The 22,481-nt window shown below is 45.8% G+C and overlaps 2 protein-coding genes and 11 non-coding genes across 15 annotated transcripts in view; all 13 read right to left on the bottom strand.

Annotated features, from left to right (window-relative positions):
* Positions 1 to 33: 33 nt before the first annotated feature.
* snx20 (sorting nexin 20) lies at positions 34 to 8,102 on the bottom strand. 3 transcript variants are annotated; one of them, XM_038706047.1, is made up of 6 exons: positions 7,742 to 8,102; positions 6,888 to 6,977; positions 5,201 to 5,537; positions 4,684 to 4,757; positions 4,415 to 4,557; positions 34 to 1,816 (listed from the first exon to the last, which is right to left on the bottom strand). In XM_038706047.1, the coding sequence occupies exons 3-6, from the start codon at positions 5,374 to 5,376 to the stop codon at positions 1,145 to 1,147; spliced, it is 1,065 nt and encodes a 354-aa protein (XP_038561975.1). In that variant the 5' UTR covers positions 5,377 to 5,537; positions 6,888 to 6,977; positions 7,742 to 8,102; the 3' UTR covers positions 34 to 1,144. The 3 variants fall into 3 exon arrangements, with proteins under 3 accessions (XP_038561975.1, XP_038561974.1, XP_038561976.1); XM_038706046.1 differs by lacking the exons at positions 6,888 to 6,977; positions 7,742 to 8,102 and adding an exon at positions 5,733 to 6,819 and having other exon boundaries at positions 5,201 to 5,360; positions 5,486 to 5,537; XM_038706048.1 differs by lacking the exons at positions 6,888 to 6,977; positions 7,742 to 8,102 and adding an exon at positions 5,733 to 6,809 and having other exon boundaries at positions 5,201 to 5,633.
* Positions 8,103 to 11,433: 3,331 nt separating this feature from the next.
* sall1b (spalt-like transcription factor 1b) overlaps positions 11,434 to 22,481 on the bottom strand; it is a 50,818-nt gene continuing 39,770 nt past the window's right edge. The window contains exon 3 of the mRNA XM_038706030.1: positions 11,434 to 11,850. Coding sequence (XP_038561958.1) covers positions 11,542 to 11,850 — 309 coding nt within the window. The 3' untranslated portion in view covers positions 11,434 to 11,541. The remainder of the gene's footprint in view (positions 11,851 to 22,481) is intronic.
* On the bottom strand, positions 12,952 to 13,023 carry trnae-uuc. Its single transcript has one exon. It is a non-coding gene; the product is annotated as a tRNA-Glu (tRNA).
* Positions 13,525 to 13,596, bottom strand: trnae-uuc. Its single transcript has one exon. It is a non-coding gene; the product is annotated as a tRNA-Glu (tRNA).
* On the bottom strand, positions 14,002 to 14,073 carry trnae-cuc. Its single transcript has one exon. It is a non-coding gene; the product is annotated as a tRNA-Glu (tRNA).
* On the bottom strand, positions 15,308 to 15,379 carry trnae-uuc. Its single transcript has one exon. It is a non-coding gene; the product is annotated as a tRNA-Glu (tRNA).
* Positions 16,614 to 16,685, bottom strand: trnae-cuc. The gene has a single exon. It is a non-coding gene; the product is annotated as a tRNA-Glu (tRNA).
* On the bottom strand, positions 17,537 to 17,608 carry trnae-uuc. Its single transcript has one exon. It is a non-coding gene; the product is annotated as a tRNA-Glu (tRNA).
* trnae-uuc lies at positions 18,014 to 18,085 on the bottom strand. The gene has a single exon. It is a non-coding gene; the product is annotated as a tRNA-Glu (tRNA).
* trnae-uuc lies at positions 18,970 to 19,041 on the bottom strand. The gene has a single exon. It is a non-coding gene; the product is annotated as a tRNA-Glu (tRNA).
* On the bottom strand, positions 19,543 to 19,614 carry trnae-uuc. Its single transcript has one exon. It is a non-coding gene; the product is annotated as a tRNA-Glu (tRNA).
* trnae-cuc lies at positions 20,019 to 20,090 on the bottom strand. The gene has a single exon. It is a non-coding gene; the product is annotated as a tRNA-Glu (tRNA).
* Positions 21,324 to 21,395, bottom strand: trnae-cuc. The gene has a single exon. It is a non-coding gene; the product is annotated as a tRNA-Glu (tRNA).

Raw genomic sequence — 22,481 nt, 5'->3', positions numbered from 1 at the left:
TTTTCCTTCAATAACAAAAAAACATAAGTTCAATAAATATTTGATTTAATTTATTTGAATCATGAACGAATCAACGTTACATTTCCTATTAAGACATTTATATAGTTGATGAAAAAAAGATTAACTTAATTTTCCTCATGCAGATTTGTTGGAAACAAATTTCATCAGAACAGTTCTGAAAGTTCGGCCTCAGATCTGTGAAGTGATCCTCTGTTTGTTCTGAGCAAAAAGAAAAGTTTAAAACCACATTAACTTTCACTCAGGAGCAGAAATCAGACCTGAAAGAAATAAAGATCTGACATTTATCCTGATAATTATTGATTTGATATGAAAGTTTCTATCGTGATAACATTTTCATCGTATTACTCAGCCCTGCCTGATTATTACCCAGAGTTCCCTGCAGGTCATGCGTCAGTTACACTGAAGGTGTTTCAGAGGGTTTAATACTGCTACAAGGATAAGTAACCTCAATGCAGCATCGCCTCACATTTAAGAATGAGCAGCTTTTAAATAGTCCCGCCTGTCTCTGTCTCTGAGATGAGGTGACCACACACAGTGAAGCATGTTGAGTAATTGTGGCGTTTCCTTTGTGTGTAGTTGAAACAGTTTGTGATGAAAGTTCCTCTGCAGGTTCTCTTTGTTTCCTGCAGAGGGTGAACAGCCAGCACCTGCTGACATAAATGATGTTCACAAACATCAACCTTCATCTCCTCCCTGTACATCAGCACATGTCTTAGTTTGTTATCATGTCTTCCATTATTCCTTCCTTTGGTGTCTTCGTACCTGGTTTATAAGGTTTGTTGTTGTCCTGCGTCTTCTGTCTGTTGTGTATGTTGTTTTATTTAGATGTACCTGTTCGCTACAGGAGGCCTTCCTCTCCTCCCAGAATCTGTTCTGAATTAACTTCCCTGGTGAAATGAAGGTATAATAAAAATTGAATAAATCACTGAAGTTTCAAAGCCATCAGCTGTTGAACAGAGGGACGCTGAGGAGCTGCTTCCTGTGTTGATTCTGGTTCCATTTCTGCAGCTTCTGTAGAATCTGATGCGTCGGTCAGGAAGTCGATCGCCGATCGGTCCATCAAACGATCAGCCGATCAGAGTAACGGCGCCTCTAGTTTGTGTATTGATCACCTCCTCAGTCCTCAGACGAACTCCTGGACCACCAGCTCCTTCAGAGAGCGGGAGGACACCTCCCCCCTCTCGGCGTCCCTCAGGATGGTCAGCTCGTCCTGCAGCTGGGCCACGGGTCGGCCCAGCTGGTATCCCGTGTCCACCATCAGGTCCAGCAGCGCGGCTCTGTAGTGTTTCAGCCCGTAGCGTCTCACCGCAGGCAGAGCGCTCTGAGCGGCGGCAAACGCCTGTTCTGGGTCCTCCAGGTCCCGGTAGCAGACGGCGAGGGCGGCAAGGGTCGGTACGGTCAGGGTGGGCTTCTGCCACGGTAAGAGCTTCTCCTGGATGTCCAAAACGGTCTGCAGCTGCTCCACGGCCAGCTGAAACTGTCCCGCTCGCAGCAGACCATGTCCTCGCCTCTGCTCTGGCTCCGTGAAGAACCCGGAAAAAAGGGGAGACTGCCGGATGCAGCGGATGGCGTACAGTTTGGCCAAGTAGTCCTGCAAAGCGAGGCGGCGCTCGGAGATGACCTCGGGGCTGAAATTCCTGGTCAGGTGTTTCCGGGGCAGAACTACCTCCTCCAGCTCCTCCCTGAACTCCCCCAGCAGCTGATGGTGGAAGCGGGAAAATTCACTGTAGCGGCGCTCCACCGACACATGGCGGGAATCAAAGCTGCCAGAACGCATCACCACGATCTCGTACACCTGAAACAAACAGGAAGCAGGTGAGTCAGGAAGCGTCAGGTTTTATCAGGTCGATCTTTAAAGAGGGGACGAGGTTCTGAAATCAAAACTGACGTTTAGATAAGCTGCGAGTTCTTCACGTCGCAGAGCAGACGAGAGAACCGAGGTCATCTCAAAACCAGGTGTGACGTCAGCGTCAGAGGAAACTGTTCCCTTTGTCAGAGCCAGGCTAGCTGTTTCCCCCTGTTTCCAGTCTTTATGCTAAGCTAAGCTGCTGTAGCGTCTGAACATGTGACTCAGAGGAAGAAGATGATTCACTAAATATTATCCATCCCTTATACAAACCTGTGCAGTTTGTTTCAGAAACATCTCTTTACATCCCGATCAATAAATCCAACGCTCTGACACAGACATGAAAAGAATCAGCAACCTGTCTTTTGTTCTCTTTATTCTCTGTGTTCTCCAGCTAATCCAGATTAGAGTTCAACAGATGGGCCTGAATCGCTGAAGGTGTGATGTTACTGCAGTAAAGGTACGAGTATAATCAGTAATGAAGTATTAAAGCAGTAAACTGTTGTAATCTTTCATGTGCAGCAGGATGTTGAGCTGCAGCTCATTCTGAACTGTTAGTTTCAGACTGCAGCTGATCATTACTGATTATTTCCTCCATCGATTGATTCTGCGGTCACTCAGAGTCCAAAGAGACGCCTTCAGAACCAGCAGTCCAAAGATCAACGTTACTAACAGACATCACAGTTATTACAGCCATCAGAGGAGAAGCAGTTGTTCTTGTATAAACTGTTGGGAAATTAATTTACACTCATGCTTTGTCTGTAAACACCTGCAGCTGTCAGATTGACGCAGTAAAAAGTACTACCTTTAGCTGTAGAGGAGACCGGGTGTGGTTTTAACACTTTTTGCTTCAGCAACTATAACTCACTGAATTTTATAGCTAGAGTTCTCAAATTTGTATACAAAGTACCCACATCTGTTCACTACAAATGGCACCAATTCAGTCCTCTACAAGAATACCACAGACCTCGTGAGGTGATGTCAAATACAATGTGTTCCCTTTGTCACAACGTGGCCTGATACCGGGGTAGGTTGGAACAATAAGACAAAAGAAGCAGAAACAGATGGCACAATAGATAATAGGCGTCAAAAACAGGTAGTGATATAAAAGTTTGTTTGTTTCTCTCTCACTGGAACAGACTTTGTCTGATGACTCCTGCGCATGTACAATCTGTGTATGTAAATTTATCTATAGAAAAACTTACTTAACAGTACACTTAATAAATACTACAAGTATGTACCTAACTAACAAACATCTGTGTGCATCCTTAGGTCTAACAGAAGGAGCTGTGTGTCTGTATATTCTTAATCAGAGTCACAGTCTTGAAGTGAGCCAGTCCTCACCGGGACGCAGTACAAGCACTTCTATATTTTACTCTTTGGCGTCCCGGGACTTTTTTTGCTGCCTGTAGGCTTCTCTGCCGGCGGAGACGGAGTACAGAGAAGATGGAGTCCCGATTCACACGCCAACATGTGAACTACATGTGAATGGGGAATACTGGTCACACTGCTGACAAATGAATGCTGGTAACCCTGAGTGCAGGCTGGGGGGGACGGTCAGGCTCCAGCCTTGACACCTCTTCCTGAGGAGGAAACTGATATGTAGTGGCAGAAAGTTGTTTCAATGAGATGAGATCTCTCTCTCTCTCTCTCTCTCTCTCTTTCTCTCTTTCTTGCCAGAGCACAAATTCACATATATAAACAACAAAAAATATATAAAATAAATTAAGATTGTGATAATTAAGTTTCTTTATACAAATAACAATGGTTCTTCTCCTTTTGTTGCATGAGGAAATACATTTAGCTGTAATGATATGGCTGGAAGTAGGAGAGTTTGTGTGTGTCTGATTTAGCTGTTGTTTAGATGTAACTAAGCTACTTTTGCCACATTGCGGTAGCTTAGCTTGCAACATTTCACTTTGGGGTAGCGTCTGTGTAGTGAAGCTTCATCTAATGTAGAGTAACTAGTAGCTTAGCTCACTACATTTTCCGTGTAGCTTGCCCAACACTGTTGACACTTTTTAAAAAAGTGTTACAACCCACCCCACCCCTGTCAGCCAGAGTTTAGTTCGCTGTTTTAACTTAGGGCTTTGAAATAGAAAAAGAAAAAAATGCATCACATGCTGCCTAAGAAACTACATTTCAATCTGTTACAAGTCAAAAACTTTTATCTGCCAAGAGTTTAGACAATAAACAAAATATAGTCTTGGTCAAAAAATTTACTTTCTGACCTCAAAATCAGTTTTTTCTCTCTTTATCTGAATTTGCCTGTTTCGTGATAACCACTGTGCCTGATCGGGGAGGAAGGAGGTAAATACTGAAATGATCACACGACTCCTCTCTTATCTCTATTTGGTGGAATTGGTGCTGTTAAAACCCTCGCCTACGACTGAATATCCAGGAGGAAGGGGAGGATGATGAGGGACACAGGTGGAGCACAGTTCACCGGGCGCACGGGGACAGGAAGCAGCGTTACACAAGACACACGAGGAAGGACGCTTTCAAAATAAACACAGGAAGAGTCGACAGCAACCACGGTGACCTCACCACGTGTTTGGACGGAGCGTGTTCGACGATCCGAGTGGACGGGATCTCAAACAGCAGCCGGACGGGTCGCTCGCCCTGCTTCAAGGCCCTCCAGTTCTGCTGCAGCTCCTTGGTGGTCAGACTGGAACCACTGGGGGGGTCACCTGCACGCACACGCCGAACACATCACGAGCATGTTAGAACTCACACCTGTCAGCCTGTGACACAGTGCGAAGGGTGAACCGCTGCTCTAACTATCAGCCAACAGGTTTATGATAATGAGTCAGAACCTGGAGCTCGAGCCATCAGGTCCGTCTCAGCCGGGTCTACGGCGTCCCTCTCTGGTCCTGCTGCCACCAAACAGCTGATCCGCGACATGGAAAACACCAAGCAGACACTTCTTTAACATGTTCAGCTGTAATAAAACCTCTCCCAGTGGAGGAAGTACTCACTTTAGTGAAGTAAAAGTACTGCACCACAGTCTAAAAATACTTCAGTACAAGTAAAAATTCACAATGTCACTTCAGTAAAAGTACTTAAAGTATCAGCAGTACTCACTCTGCAGAATGGCAGATAACAAATACTATGTAGAAACAGTGCAGATACTTCCTTTAATACTGGGTAGATTATAGGAAGTATCTTTAAAATGCAAGTATAGTATTAAAGTACTGCATGTGTCAGATACTCGTAGTGAAGTCAGAAGTTCTCACATAACGTGTCTGTTCTGACAGGAAGCTGCTCGCTCATACAGGAAGTGAAGGAGTTCAGGCTGAGCGTGAGCAGAAGCTGTTTAAACGGGTCACCTACCTGTGATCCTGCCTGGTTCTGCAGCTGGAGACCGGCCCTGAACACGTCGACCTGCTGACTGCGTCTTCTCTCCTGCACCCTCTCAGGGCTGTCACTCCTCCCACGCCACATGAAGCACGCACAGGCGTGTTGCCTTCAGGGACACTTCCTCTCTGCTCCTCTGGATGGAGACACATTCACAGGAAGTTGTTCATTTCCTCATCAGAGGATCTGCAGACGGGCCGGACCTGAACTGAAAGGACACGGTCTCTCTCTCTCTCTCTCCTCTGTCCAGCTCTGACTCACGTTTCCCCAGGGCGTCTTCTTGCAACAGCTTCCAGAGAGAGACTTCAGCGTCCTGTTAAAAACAAAGGAGGAACTGAAACTGACGTGAAGTGAAATTGATCTCCTCCAACATGCTGCTGGTTTCTCTTCTAATCTGATTGGCTGTCACCTGATGAAATAAAGGAAATAAAACTCTGATTAAAGGGGGCTTGTGTAAAAATACTGAGCTAAAGCAGGTGGATATTATCTGCTGATGAATCTGACTCACATGTTTCAGATTAATAACACGGGAGTCACAGTGGCAGCTTCTACTTTCTCTCCACACGATGTGTGTTTCTGAAACAACGGTCAGTCTGTGGACGTCTTTCAAACAGAACATCAGCACGTTAACTACGTTACTGGTTAACTGTGGACCCCTCTAGCTACATCAGCTGGTAACCGTCAAGTCAGTCAGTGTTGTAGGTTACACTTCCTAATGTTGACAAAAACACCAGACACAGATGATCACAAAATAAAACAGGAAGTAAAGCTACCAACAAGACACAAGGACGAACGTAATGCAACAAAAACTAAAGGATGAGCACACAGAGGCAGAGAGTGATACAGGGTCACTGATACAACCCAACTAATAAAACCCAAAACCACGATATTTGGAAACTTTATCTAATCTTCGCTGTCAGACTCTGGAAAAGGGAACGGGCAGCTGGTGGAAGCTGATGAGACTCAGCCGTGAAAGGGTTAACAGACAAACACAAACACATCGACCTGCAGGAAACACATGAAAGCTCCATTTCTCCAACGTTAACCTCTGCAGCGTTCACTGTAAACAGAAACACAGATGAAATGTTTTGAGTAGCGTCTGCAGGATAGCCCCAACAACCTGAGAGGTAAAACCCAGGGCTAACAAGTTGTTTCTCCTTCCTTGTGACTTGACATCTTCTGTCCCTGTATACTTTCTGGGTTGCATTCAGGTTTGTAGACACAGAAGCTGTCAGGGAGATGAGGACAGAAAATAAGAACCTGTTGGATGGAGAGTGAATCTTTTCCAGCGTTCACCAACCCTGAGCCTGTTTACAACACTCATTACTTTCAGAAAGACAGGTGATGCATTCAGGAGTTTCCCTGCCTCGGGTGAAGTCTGTAGTGTCCATAACAGAGATCTGCATGTTCCTTTTACAGGTCACAGGTGATCATATTCACTTCAGTAAAGCAGCAAACTGCTGAAGTCTACTGAGAGGAAGTGAAGTCACAAACACCAGGTTCATTCTGTGCAGAGCAGGAGTGGCCCCACATGTGGGCTCCATGTAACAAACCACACCTGAAAAACACATTGGACGACCAGCTATGCAGCATTTTGAAAGCCCGGTGGCCACCTCCCTTTGCAGTCCCCTTCATCAGCATTAAAACTGTATTAGTTCTTTACCTGGAAACTCTTTGTTCAGTCCGACTCCTGGAGCGATGAACAGCTGTGAGAGGGCGAGCAGCCAAGAGACAAACTGATGTAGGTGGTCGCCTAGGGGGCAAAATGTGCACGTTGCGCTGTGAGTCCAAACAGAAATGTAACTGGTGAAGTTTTGCAATATAAACATCTTAAAACTGAAGCGCAGCCTTGTTCTGTTTCGGACTGTGAGCTGCTGAAGTGAACGTGAGATTTCTGTCTGATCAGCAGTGTTTTTGGTTGGTTTTGGTTCCACATGCAGCATGCTGTCCCAAACTGTGTCGGTCTAACGGTCTACAGGGGACAGGCTATATACCAGCGGATAAATAACGTAATGCACAGCAGAGTACAGATAAGGTGGAATTAGATATATTGTGAATTGTCATTCAATGATGAAGTTAGTCATAATATGACTTTATTCTGGGCCTGTCAGAGAACACAGATCTGTGGGAGAGATTCTGAACGTGCAGAAAACCGGCTGAAACACAGGAGCTATTAAAGTACAGGAGTTTATAACTGCATTAAAATTAATTAATTTATCACTGAGGTGAAAAGGTCCAAAGTAGGCCTATTAAAAGAGGTTCTTTCCCCAAAGAAGGGAAGATTAAGCATGTGGACCGACTCATTAGGGATTTTATTAAATTAGAAGCAGCAAATTTCAAATCTCACCTAGAGCTCCAACACTGTAAAACATGTGGAGCAACAGGCAGAGGCACAGCTGGAGCTACTGGGCTTCTGTCACCTGTAGCAACACGTTTTAAATAATCTGCTGTCCCACTCGCAGCCAGCGGACCCAGAGTCTCAACATTAAAACAGTATTTTATCCTTCAGTTACCTACCCATCCTGGAAGGTAAACGCACTAAGCTTCACTATTAAGAGCAGAGCTGAAGCTGCTGTGAGCGAGCGGCTCTGCTGTATGATCAGTGATGATCCCATATCATGGGGCGGGGGTGGGGGGCAGATCTGGCAGGTCTTCTTGTTATTGAATATTTCCATTGTCTGAGCAACAAAAGTGCTGCGACCGCTGCTGAAACGCTCACAAAGGAAATGCCTTCTTGCAAACATCACGCTGAGCCGGCAGTTTTGATGTGAAATATGCAACATTAGAAAAGTTCCTTTGTTTGGAGAGCGCGACGAGTTTTTCTTTTTGAAGCACGCAGCAGAGAGACGCCCCTCTGTTTTATGTGTTGTGATATGCATGTTAATCTGACTGGGTGTTAGCTCGTCTGACTTCCTGTCTGTGTCCCCAGCTGCAGACATGTGATATAAAGTAAAGAGGACTTTGAGCCTTTGCTCAGCTCAGAGATAAACAGAGTCTCTGCAGTGTTTTTGTCAGTCAGCTGCGATCCTGTAACTTGGTCGTTGCTGGATGCATTTTTGTGTGCCGCAGCAGTGATTCATGTCTGTCTGATGGAGATATCCATCTTTCAGAGGCTTTGTGCAGGTTTTGTTTCAGGCTTTAGGTCTCTTTGTGGAAGCTGAACACTCATCAGTCTGACTGTGGCGTTAGAGGGCCGAGGCTTCAGCTGTCACATACAAACACAACATCAGCTGGGCAGGACAGGCTGATGTCAGGCATTTATCTTAACATAGAGTAGGTAGCATATATTAATATCCTACAGCATGGAGAGCAACTTCCTGTGTTCCACCAGCTTCTGGAACTCAATCTCTCACCAGCATTTCTGAAAACATGAAGTCTAACGTCCAGATTCTGCTGCAAGAAAAACTGAATCCTGACATCATGTTTCTAGTTTTTGGAGCAGTGGGTACATTCATATCCAGCCTTTTTATCACTGTGTCCTGATACAAAACAAACATTATGAAAGACAGGGTCAAATAAAGGGCAGCTGGACTTGAAGGTTGAAGGTAATCTGAGGCATTTCGTCTCTCATCTGAGAGGCTTCTTCAGTTTCAGCTGTTTAACCTCTGTGGGGTCATTATCAAGGTGACGTCGCTTTGTTTTAAAGTGGTGGCGACATCAGGGCAAATATTTAATGCTAAAATCTATGGTCGTGGGGTCTTGGGGTCCTCCCCCAGAAGATATTTGAGCATTAACCACTTAATCTCCTGCATTCTGGAGACATTTTCTGCACCACTATATGGTGGAAATGTCTTTATTTATATAAAGGGAAACACAAACTTCAGGTGGCAGGTGACGATTCAAAATATAAAAACATAACAGAATATAATGCAGTAATCAGCAGCTTGTTTTTAAAGCTTGAGGATCTTTTTCGGACAATGCACATTTGTTTCTTCTATATTTTAACTGCATGTTTTCTTATTGTGCAAATAAACCATTCCCAAAGCGACTGTGGCTCAGGAGGTAGCGTGGGTTCCCGGTTAATTGCAAGATTGGCGGTTCAAGGTTCCCGAGGTCAAATCTGAATGACCATTGTTGGCATGCTCATCAGTAACAGTTCCACCTCGCTGTCGCTCTGTGCAGAGAAATCTCTGCTGTGGTTCTTCGCTCGTCTCTAGTAGAGCTTTGTTCTTTAGCTGTTGAGGAGACAATCTGTTTACACCAGCATGCACATGCTCAGTGGAATTGAACGGTCATGTGATGTGTGTTTTCAGTCGTTTTAATATAGAAAGAGATCAGTTCTGATACGCAGCTGAAACGACGGAGTGGAGAGAGATCGTATTCATTTTAGAACCCTGTTTTTAAACGTACTAATGTGGATGTAGCCTCAAAACACAAACATTACAGATCAGTCTATGCTTAGAAACGGCATTTCTGTGTGACACAAATGTCTGACTAAAATAAAAGGATGTTGAAGCTAAAGTAGATTTTTACTGCACTAAAGTATATTACTGATACTGATGGATCCCATAGCGTCTCGTGGTCAGACGTCTGGGATTTGACCCAGCCAGTCTGGGTTCGACTCCCAGTGTGAGCAAGCCTTTAGTTGCCAGTTTAGGGTTGGGTGATGGCGCACTGGATAACACACATGCCTTTGGTGTGAGAGACCCGGGTTTAATTGCCCTCTGTGACCCATCCACCGTTGTGTCCCTGAGCAAGACGCTTAACCCCTAGTTGCTCCAGAAGACGAGCGACCTCTGACATATAAAGGAATTGTAAGTCGCTTTGGATAAAAGCGTCAGCTAAATGCATTAATGTAATGTAGTTTCCGCCTCTGATAATTCAAAAAGCTTTCATGCAATACTACAGTGTGAATGAAAAACAGTGCTCTGTAACAAATTAATAGCGATAACTGGTGAATGATATCTATTGGTTTCATTGACACACCCTTGCACTGGTTTAAATCCGATCTCTCTGGCCACACTCAGTTCATCCAGCTCAAACATTTCAAATCAGAGCTATCCCCTGTCACTACCGGTGGTCCCCAGGGCTCTGTCCTGGGACCCCTTCTGTTCATCATCTATCTGCTTCTTGGCCATATCTTTCGTAAATGTAACATCCAGTTCCACTGCTATGCAGATGACACCCAGCTCTACATGTCCACCAAACCTACCACACCCCTCCCACCCACTTCCCTCTCAGATTGCCTAACGGAAATCAAATCCTGGTTCTCTTGCAACTTCCTCAAACTTAACAGTGACTGAGGTTCTTCTCATTGGCACCAAATCCACTTTCTGGCAAATCTGACAGTTTTTCTCTTACCATTGATAACTCAAGAGTCAAGAGTCTGTGTGTGATCCTCAACAGCACACTTTCATTTCAAGCTCACATTAATGTCACTTCCATTTACGTAACATTAATCGCCTCCAACCGTCTCTCTCACCCACTAGTACAGCCATTCTCGTTCACACACTGGTCACATCCCGCATTGATTATTGTAATTCTCTTCTTGTTGGTCTTCCTCTCAAATTCATAATTAAATTTCAACTGGTTCAGAACTCTGCTGCCTGTATCATCACCATAACCCCTTCTATTAATCATTACTCCTGTCCTTCAGCAGCTTCATTGGCTCCCAGTTAAATACTGCATTGATTTCAAGACCATTCATTACCTCGCTCCTCTGTACCTCAGTGACGTCCTTCATATTAACACACCCACCCGTACTCTTAGGTCTTCTTCTTCTACTCACCTCACTGTATCCCCTGCTCGCCTGACCACCATGGGGTTCGGTGCATTCAGCCGCTCTGCCCCTCATCTCTGGAGCTCTCTTCCACCAGACATCCGCAACGCTGACTCGCTTTCCATTTTTAAATACCGCCTGAAAACACATCTTTTTAAACTGGCATATCCCACGTGATCTCTCAATCTTTGTTTCCAGTTGTTTTGTACCCTGATTTTATGCACTGTAATTGTAGTTGTTAATTTTATTGATTTATTGCTCTACTGTTTTATTATGTTTTGTGAGGTGACCTTGAGTGTTCAGAAAGGCGCCTATAAATAAAATGTGTTTTTATTATTATTATTATAATTATTATTATGTGGAGCAGTAAAAGAACCAGAGGAACCCAAAGAGACAGAACAGAAAATGACCACCAGAAGCTGTAGGAAGCGAAGACTTAAGAACAAACAAGGCTTGTAGACTGACAGAGTCAACAGCAAGTTTAAAGATGATAACATCTTTATTGAGATATGGTACATGTACGTCAGCTGTGCATTCAAACAGCAAAACTGTAAGAAACCAGTAACATGGTATCAGTGAATCAGCAGCGAGTGTCTTTTTAAAGTGCAGAAGGGTCATTGTGGTCTGTAAGGTGAAGGTTCCACAGACAAACCTTCTCCCTCAGTCCTACCTGTCCACTCTGAGTCACACAAACATCATTCATCTTCACACCTGCTTGGAAAAGCTCTGGACTCTGGTTCCAGCTGTGAACAGACTCTCTGGCGTTGGAAACCATGGCCAGATTCTTCTGTGGCGGTTCAGGAAGTTTAACAGGACGAGTCCCGGATCCCAGCGATGATCTGTCCACAGACAGTCTGCGGCCTCTCCTACTGGGGGCGCTGTTCCACATGTGAGTTCCCATGTGAACCTACAAAAGAAGATGGCAGTCATTGCTTACTGTGTTGAACAAGCCGATATCCACAAGTGCCTCGGATGACTAAGGCCTTTACAAGAGTTACACTTCCTTAACTTGATCACAACATCAGCACTACCTTTCACTCACTGAAGAGTCCTCCAGAAAAACAATACGGGTCCAGACACACCAGCACAAATCAGCTCGTTGCGATGGAACCACTGAGATCAGTCTGATCTCCTGTACCTTTCCTGTAACCCAACTGCAAATCATCCAGACAGCATTGATGTTTAAGTAAACAGAGATGCAGAGTGTAAATATGCATCTGCATACGGTTCTCCCCAGTACATCCTGGATGGGGACATGTTCTGGTAGAGCTTCATTGAACTGCTCGGCCATGGTTGTTTTAGATGCAAATGTTCAATGTTATTTCATGCAAAAGAACTTGTAGCTGCAAAACAAACCTATGCACCTTTTCAGGTGATACACTGCATAATCAGTCTTGAGTAGCACAAATAAGCTGATCTCTCAAAAAATCTATGCTGGCTAAATGCCCAACCTTTTGGTATTACCTCAGCTCGCTGGGAACCTCGACGGAGGTCATACCAAAAAACGTACCAGGCACCAGATTTGCCTACTGGAAAACCAAAAAAGGGGAGTAGAGTGGGTACCATCTAAAACCAGGAATCCTAACCGCTAGACCATATGGGACTCACGTGCTGAGCTGAGAACCTCGAAAGAGGTCATACCAAAAAAAGTCCCGGGTACCTGATTTGCCCAACAGAAAACCAGCAAAGGTGAGTCGAGCTGGTACCATCCAGTGGAAAAAGGGGGATTGGATCAGACTGATCTCTCGACAAATCTGGCTAAATGTCTATTTCTTGACTGGGAGTTGAACCGAGGCCGTCTGGGTCAAAACAAGAAATCCTACTGGGACTCGATGTGGAAGTGGTCGGCCATGGTTGTTTGAGATGAAGTGGACTCAGACAGAAACATTCAGGTGTCTGTTATTGCAAACACCAACGCTGAGAACGCAGCACATACACATCTTTTCTTGAGGAGCACAAACACGGCGCACACTGATCTCTCTACTAATCCATGCTGGCTAAATGTCCATTCCCATACCGGGAGTTGAACCCGGGCCGCCTGGGTGAAAACCAGGAATCCTAACCGCTAGACCATATGGGACTCACACGACCCCGGTCCAGTCATTTACAGTCTACTAAGTGGAACAGGCCGGGCGTTAAAGATTCTGTCATGCACAACGCCCAAATGGGCTGAATTAAATTAAACGAGTCATAAAGACATGCTGAGGAAAATTTCAAATCAAGATCTGCTTTTATCAGTGGAGTCGTTAACGAACTAAAGTAAAAACAAACTGAGCTAACGTTAGCAGCAGCTCAGCTGTGAACACCGCAAGGCTAGCTGCACACCAGCTGCTAGCTAGGTTACTTCCAAACGGATTTGTTGTCGATTCTCTCTGACCAATCAGCAGTCTGTAGTGTTTTAATCTCACCTTTTGGTATTACCTCAGCTCGCTGGGAACCTCGACGGAGGTCATACCAAAAAACGTACCAGGCACCAGATTTGCCTACTAGAAAACCAAAAAAGGGGAGTAGAGTGGGTACCGTCTAATGGGGTATTGGATGAGACTGATCGCTTTACAAGTCCATGCTGGCTAAATATCTTTTCCCATACCGGGAGTTGAACCCGGGCCACCTGGGTGAAAACCAGAAATCCTAACCGCTAGACCATATGGGACTCACGTGCCGAGGTGACAACCTCGAAAGAGGTCATACCAAAAAAAGTCCCGGGTACCTGATTTGCCCAACAGAAAACCAGCAAAGGTGAGTCGAGCTGGTACCATCCAGTGGAAAAAGGGGGATTGGGTCAGACTGATCTCTCGACAAATCTGGCTAAATGTCTATTTCTTGACTGGGAGTTGAACCGAGGCCGTCTGGGTCAAAACAAGAAATCCTACTGGGACTCGATGTGGAAGTGGTCGGCCATGGTTGTTTGAGATGAAGTGGACTCAGACAGAAACATTCAGGTGTCTGTTATTGCAAACACCAACGCTGAGAACGCAGCACACGCACATCTTTTCTTGAGGAGCACAAACACGGTGCACACTGATCTCTCTACTAATCCATGCTGGCTAAATGTCCATTCCCATACCGGGAGTTGAACCCGGGCCGCCTGGGTGAGAACCAGGAATCCTAACCGCTAGACCATATGGGACTCACACGACCCCGGTCCAGTCATTTACAGTCTACTAAGTGGAACAGGCCGGGCGTTAAAGATTCTGTCATGCACAACGCCCAAATGGGCTGAATTAAATTAAACTAGTCATAAAGACATGCTGAGGAAAATTTCAAATCAAGATCTGCTTTTATCAGTGGAGTCGTTAACGAACTAAAGTAAAAACAAACTGAGCTAACGTTAGCAGCAGCTCAGCTGTGAACACCGCAAGGCTAGCTGCACACCAGCTGCTAGCTAGGTTACTTCCAAACGGATTTGTTGTCGATTCTCTCTGACCAATCAGCAGTCTGTAGTGTTTTAATCTCACCTTTTGGTATTACCTCAGCTCGCTGGGAACCTCGACGGAGGTCATACCAAAAAACGTACCAGGCACCAGATTTGCCTACTGGAAAACCAAAAAAGGGGAGTAGAGTGGGTACCATCTAAAACCAGAAATCCTAACCGCTAGACCATATGGGACTCACTTGCTGAGCTGAGAACCTCGAAAGAGGTCATACCAAAAAAAGTCCCGGATACCTTATTTGCCCAACAGAAAACCAGCAAAGGTAAGTCGAGCTGGTACCATCCAGTGGATTACTAGGTTACTAGGTTACTTCCAAACGGATTTGTTGTCGATTCTCTCTGACCAATCAGCAGTCTGTAGTGTTTTAATCTCACCTTTTGGTATTACCTCAGCTCGCTGGGAACCTCGACGGAGGTCATACCAAAAAACGTACCAGGCACCAGATTTGCCTACTGGAAAACCAAAAAAGGGGAGTAGAGTGGGTACCATCTAAAACCAGGAATCCTAACCGCTAGACCATATGGGACTCACGTGCTGAGCTGAGAACCTCGAAAGAGGTCATACCAAAAAAGTCCCGGATACCTGATTTGCCCAACAGAAAACCAGCAAAGGTAAGTCGAGCTGGTACCATCCAGTGGAAAAAGGGGGATTGGGTCAGACTGATCTCTCGACAAATCTGGCTAAATGTCTATTTCTTGACTGGGAGTTGAACCGAGGCCGTCTGGGTCAAAACAAGAAATCCTACTGGGACTCGATGTGGAAGTGGTCGGCCATGGTTGTTTGAGATGAAGTGGACTCAGACAGAAACATTCAGGTGTCTGTTATTGCAAACACCAACGCTGAGAATGCAGCACACACACATCTTTTCTTGAGGAGCACAAACACGGTGCACACTGATCTCTCTACTAATCCATGCTGGCTAAATGTCCATTCCCATACCGGGAGTTGAACCCGGGCCGCCTGGGTGAAAACCAGGAATCCTAACCGCTAGACCATATGGGACTCACACGACCGCGGCCCAGTCATTTACAGTCTACTAAGTGGAACAGGCCGGGCGTTAAAGATTCTGTCATGCACAACGCCCAAATGGGCTGAATTAAATTAAACTAGTCATAAAGACATGCTGAGGAAAATTTCAAATCAAGATCTGCTTTTATCAGTGGAGTCGTTAACGAACTAAAGTAAAAACAAACTGAGCTAACGTTAGCAGCAGCTCAGCTGTGAACACCGCAAGGCTAGCTGCACACCAGCTGCTAGCTAGGTTACTTCCAAACGGATTTGTTGTCGATTCTCTCTGACCAATCAGCAGTCTGCAGTGTTTTAATCTCACCTTTTGGTATTACCTCAGCTCGCTGGGAACCTCGACGGAGGTCATACCAAAAAACGTATCAGGCACCAGATTTGCCTACTGGAAAACCAAACAAGGGGAGTAGAGTGGGTACCATCTAAAACCAGAAATCCTAACCGCTAGACCATATGGGACTCACTTGCTGAGCATAGAACCTCGAAAGAGGTCATACCAAAAAAGTCCCGGATACCTTATTTGCCCAACAGAAAACCAGCAAAGGTAAGTCGAGCTGGTACCATCCAGTGGATTACTAGGTTACTAGGTTACTTCCAAACGGATTTGTTGTCGATTCTCTCTGACCAATCAGCAGTCTGTAGTGTTTTAATCTCACCTTTTGGTATTACCTCAGCTCGCTGGGAACCTCGACGGAGGTCATACCAAAAAACGTACCAGGCACCAGATTTGCCTACTGGAAAACCAAACAAGGGGAGTAGAGTGGGTACCATCTAAAACCAGGAATCCTAACCGCTAGACCATATGGGACTCACGTGCTGAGCTGAGAACCTCGAAAGAGGTCATACCAAAAAAAGTCCCGGGTACCTTATTTGCCCAACAGAAAACCAGCAAAGGTAAGTCGAGCTGGTACCATCCAGTGGAAAAAGGGGGATTGGGTCAGACTGATCTCTCGACAAATCTGGCTAAATGTCTATTTCTTGACTGGGAGTTGAACCGAGGCCGTCTGGGTCAAAACAAGAAATCCTACTGGGACTCGATGTGGAAGTGGTCGGCCATGGTTGTTTGAGATGAAGTGGACTCAGACAGAAACATTCAGGTGTCTGTTATTGCAAACACCAACGCTGAGAACGCAGCACACGCACATCTTTTCTTGAGGAGCACAAACACGGTGCACACTGATCTCTCTACTAATCCATGCTGGCTAAATGTCCATTCCCATACCGGGAGTTGAACCCTGGCCGCCTGGGTGAGAACCAGGAATCCTAACCGCTAGACCATATGGGACTCACACGACCCCGGTCCAGTCATTTACAGTCTACTAAGTGGAACAGGCCGGGCGTTAAAGATTCTGTCATGCACAACGCCCAAATGGGCTGAATTAAATTAAACTAGTCATAAAGACATGCTGAGGAAAATTTCAAATCAAGATCTGCTTTTATCAGTGGAGTCGTTAACGAACTAAAGTAAAAACAAACTGAGCTAACGTTAGCAGCAGCTCAGCTGTGAACACCGCAAGGCTAGCTGCACACCAGCTGCTAGCTAGGTTACTTCCAAACGGATTTGTTGTCGATTCTCTCTGACCAATCAGCAGTCTGCAGTGTTTTAATCTCACCTTTTGGTATTACCTCAGCTCGCTGGGAACCTCGACGGAGGTCATACCAAAAAACGTATCAGGCACCAGATTTGCCTACTGGAAAACCAAACAAGGGGAGTAGAGTGGGTACCATCTAAAACCAGAAATCCTAACCGCTAGACCATATGGGACTCACTTGCTGAGCTGAGAACCTCGAAAGAGGTCATACCAAAAAAAGTCCCGGATACCTTATTTGCCCAACAGAAAACCAGCAAAGGTAAGTCGAGCTGGTACCATCCAGTGGATTATTAGGTTACTAGGTTACTTCCAAACGGATTTGTTGTCGATTCTCTCTGACCAATCAGCAGTCTGTAGTGTTTTAATCTCACCTTTTGGTATTACCTCAGCTCGCTGGGAACCTCGACGGAGGTCATACCAAAAAACGTACCAGGCACCAGATTTGCCTACTGGAAAACCAAAAAAGGGGAGTAGAGTGGGTACCGTCTAATGGGGTATTGGATGAGACTGATCGCTTTGCAAGTCCATGCTGGCTAAATATCTTTTCCCATACCGGGAGTTGAACCCGGGCCACCTGGGTGAAAACCAGAAATCCTAACCGCTAGACCATATGGGACTCACGTGCCGAGCTGACAACCTCGAAAGAGGTCATACCAAAAAAAGTCCCGGGTACCTGATTTGCCCAACAGAAAACCAGCAAAGGTGAGTCGAGCTGGTACCATCCAGTGGAAAAAGGGGGATTGGGTCAGACTGATCTCTCGACAAATCTGGCTAAATGTCTATTTCTTGACTGGGAGTTGAACCGAGGCCGTCTGGGTCAAAACAAGAAATCCTACTGGGACTCGATGTGGAAGTGGTCGGCCATGGTTGTTTGAGATGAAGTGGACTCAGACAGAAACATTCAGGTGTCTGTTATTGCAAACACCAACGCTGAGAACGCAGCACACACACATCTTTTCTTGAGGAGCACAAACACAGTGCACACTGATCTCTCTACTAATCCATGCTGGCTAAATCTCCATTCCCATACCGGGAGTTGAACCCGGGCCGCCTGGGTGAAAACCAGGAATCCTAACCGCTAGACCATATGGGACTCACACGACCCCGGTCCAGTCATTTACAGTCTACTAAGTGGAACAGGCCGGGGTTAAAGATTCTGTCATGCACAACGCCCAAATGGGCTGAATTAAATTAAACTAGTCATAAAGACATGCTGAGGAAAATTTCAAATCAAGATCTGCTTTTATCAGTGGAGTCGTTAACGAACTAAAGTAAAAACAAACTGAGCTAACGTTAGCAGCAGCTCAGCTGTGAACACCGCAAGGCTAGCTGCACACCAGCTGCTAGCTAGGTTACTTCCAAACGGATTTGTTGTCGATTCTCTCTGACCAATCAGCAGTCTGTAGTGTTTTAATCTCACCTTTTGGTATTACCTCAGCTCGCTGGGAACCTCGACGGAGGTCATACCAAAAAACGTACCAGGCACCAGATTTGCCTACTGGAAAACCAAACAAGGGGAGTAGAGTGGGTACCATCTAAAACCAGGAATCCTAACCGCTAGACCATATGGGACTCACGTGCTGAGCTGAGAACCTCGAAAGAGGTCATACCAAAAAAAGTCCCGGGTACCTTATTTGCCCAACAGAAAACCAGCAAAGGTAAGTCGAGCTGGTACCATCCAGTGGAAAAAGGGGGATTGGGTCAGACTGATCTCTCGACAAATCTGGCTAAATGTCTATTTCTTGACTGGGAGTTGAACCGAGGCCGTCTGGGTCAAAACAAGAAATCCTACTGGGACTCGATGTGGAAGTGGTCGGCCATGGTTGTTTGAGATGAAGTGGACTCAGACAGAAACATTCAGGTGTCTGTTATTGCAAACACCAACGCTGAGAACGCAGCACACACACATCTTTTCTTGAGGAGCACAAACACGGTGCACACTGATCTCTCTACTAATCCATGCTGGCTAAATGTCCATTCCCATACCGGGAGTTGAACCCGGGCCGCCTGGGTGAAAACCAGGAATCCTAACCGCTAGACCATATGGGACTCACACGACCGCTGCCCAGTCATTTACAGTCTACTAAGTGGAACAGGCCGGGCGTTAAAGATTCTGTCATGCACAACGCCCAAATGGGCTGAATTAAATTAAACTAGTCATAAAGACATGCTAAGGAAAATTTCAAATCAAGATCTGCTTTTATCAGTGGAGTCGTTAACGAACTAAAGTAAAAACAAACTGAGCTAACGTTAGCAGCAGCTCAGCTGTGAACACCGCAAGGCTAGCTGCACACCAGCTGCTAGCTAGGTTACTTCCAAACGGATTTGTTGTCGATTCTCTCTGACCAATCAGCAGTCTGTAGTGTTTTAATCTCACCTTTTGGTATTACCTCAGCTCGCTGGGAACCTCGACGGAGGTCATACCAAAAAACGTACCAGGCACCAGATTTGCCTACTGGAAAACCAAAAAAGGGGAGTAGAGTGGGTACCGTCTAATGGGGTATTGGATGAGACTGATCGCTTTGCAAGTCCATGCTGGCTAAATATCTTTTCCCATACCGGGAGTTGAACCCGGGCCACCTGGGTGAAAACCAGAAATCCTAACCGCTAGACCATATGGGACTCACGTGCCGAGCTGACAACCTCGAAAGAGGTCATACCAAAAAAAAGTCCCGGGTACCTGATTTGCCCAACAGAAAACCAGCAAAGGTAAGTCGAGCTGGTACCATCCAGTGGAAAAAGGGGGATTGGGTCAGACTGATCTCTCGACAAATCTGGCTAAATGTCTATTTCTTGACTGGGAGTTGAACCGAGGCCGTCTGGGTCAAAACAAGAAATCCTACTGGGACTCGATGTGGAAGTGGTCGGCCATGGTGTTTGAGATGAAGTGGACTCAGACAGAAACATTCAGGTGTCTGTTATTGCAAACACCAACGCTGAGAACGCAGTACACACACATCTTTTCTTGAGGAGCACAAACACGGTGCACACTGATCTCTCTACTAATCCATGCTGGCTAAATTCCATTCCCATACCGGGAGTTGAACCCGGGCCGCCTGGGTGAGAACCAGGAATCCTAACCGCTAGACCATATGGGACTCACACGACCCCGGTCCAGTCATTTACAGTCTACTAAGTGGAACAGGCCGGGCGTTAAAGATTCTGTCATGCACAACGCCCAAATGGGCTGAATTAAATTAAACTAGTCATAAAGACATGCTGAGGAAAATTTCAAATCAAGATCTGCTTTTATCAGTGGAGTCGTTAACGAACTAAAGTAAAAACAAACTGAGCTAACGTTAGCAGCAGCTCAGCTGTGAACACCGCAAGGCTAGCTGCACACCAGCTGCTAGCTAGGTTACTTCCAAACGGATTTGTTGTCGATTCTCTCTGACCAATCAGCAGTCTGTAGTGTTTTAATCTCACCTTTTGGTATTACCTCAGCTCGCTGGGAACCTCGACGGAGGTCATACCAAAAAACGTACCAGGCACCAGATTTGCCTACTGGAAAACCAAAAAAGGGGAGTAGAGTGGGTACCATCTAAAACCAGAAATCCTAACCGCTAGACCATATGGGACTCACTTGCTGAGCTGAGAACCTCGAAAGAGGTCATACCAAAAAAAGTCCCGGATACCTTATTTGCCCAACAGAAAACCAGCAAAGGTAAGTCGAGCTGGTACCATCCAGTGGATTACTAGGTTACTAGGTTACTTCCAAACGGATTTGTTGTCGATTCTCTCTGACCAATCAGCAGTCTGTAGTGTTTTAATCTCACCTTTTGGTATTACCTCAGCTCGCTGGGAACCTCGACGGAGGTCATACCAAAAAACGTACCAGGCACCAGATTTGCCTACTGGAAAACCAAAAAAGGGGAGTAGAGTGGGTACCATCTAAAACCAGGAATCCTAACCGCTAGACCATATGGGACTCACGTGCTGAGCTGAGAACCTCGAAAGAGGTCATACCAAAAAAAGTCCCGGGTACCTGATTTGCCCAACAGAAAACCAGCAAAGGTGAGTCGAGCTGGTACCATCCAGTGGAAAAAGGGGGATTGGGTCAGACTGATCTCTCGACAAATCTGGCTAAATGTCTATTTCTTGACTGGGAGTTGAACCGAGGCCGTCTGGGTCAAAACAAGAAATCCTACTGGGACTCGATGTGGAAGTGGTCGGCCATGGTTGTTTGAGATGAAGTGGACTCAGACAGAAACATTCAGGTGTCTGTTATTGCAAACACCAACGCTGAGAACGCAGCACACACATCTTTTCTTGAGGAGCACAAACACGGTGCACACTGATCTCTCTACTAATCCATGTTGGCTAAATGTCCATTCCCATACCGGGAGTTGAACCCGGGCCGCCTGGGTGAGAACCAGGAATCCTAACCGCTAGACCATATGGGACTCACACGACCCGGTCCAGTCATTTACAGTCTACTAAGTGGAACAGGCCGGGTGTTAAAGATTCTGTCGTGCACAACGCCCAAATGGGCTGAATTAAATTAAACTAGTCATAAAGACATGCTGAGGAAAATTTCAAATCAAGATCTGCTTTTATCAGTGGAGTCGTTAACGAACTAAAGTAAAAACAAACTGAGCTAACGTTAGCAGCAGCTCAGCTGTGAACACCGCAAGGCTAGCTGCACACCAGCTGCTAGCTAGGTTACTTCCAAACGGATTTGTTGTCGATTCTCTCTGACCAATCAGCAGTCTGCAGTGTTTTAATCTCACCTTTTGGTATTACCTCAGCTCGCTGGGAACCTCGACGGAGGTCATACCAAAAAACGTATCAGGCACCAGATTTGCCTACTGGAAAACCAAACAAGGGGAGTAGAGTGGGTACCATCTAAAACCAGAAATCCTAACCGCTAGACCATATGGGACTCACTTGCTGAGCTGAGAACCTCGAAAGAGGTCATACCAAAAAAAGTCCCGGATACCTTATTTGCCCAACAGAAAACCAGCAAAGGTAAGTCGAGCTGGTACCATCCAGTGGATTACTAGGTTACTAGGTTACTTCCAAACGGATTTGTTGTCGATTCTCTCTGACCAATCAGCAGTCTGTAGTGTTTTAATCTCACCTTTTGGTATTACCTCAGCTCGCTGGGAACCTCGACGGAGGTCATACCAAAAAACGTACCAGGCACCAGATTTGCCTACTGGAAAACCAAAAAAGGGGAGTAGAGTGGGTACCATCTAAAACCAGGAATCCTAACCGCTAGACCATATGGGACTCACGTGCTGAGCTGAGAACCTCGAAAGAGGTCATACCAAAAAAAGTCCCGGGTACCTGATTTGCCCAACAGAAAACCAGCAAAGGTGAGTCGAGCTGGTACCATCCAGTGGAAAAAGGGGGATTGGGTCAGACTGATCTCTCGACAAATCTGGCTAAATGTCTATTTCTTGACTGGGAGTTGAACCGAGGCCGTCTGGGTCAAAACAAGAAATCCTACTGGGACTCGATGTGGAAGTGGTCGGCCATGGTTGTTT

This window comes from Micropterus salmoides, unplaced genomic scaffold (genome assembly GCF_014851395.1).
Source record: "Micropterus salmoides isolate LMB-PRFRI ecotype aquatic unplaced genomic scaffold, ASM1485139v1 Ms_hic_scaffold_8, whole genome shotgun sequence".
NCBI lineage: Eukaryota > Metazoa > Chordata > Actinopteri > Centrarchiformes > Centrarchidae > Micropterus > Micropterus salmoides.
This window is presented reverse-complemented; position numbering and strand designations above follow the sequence as displayed.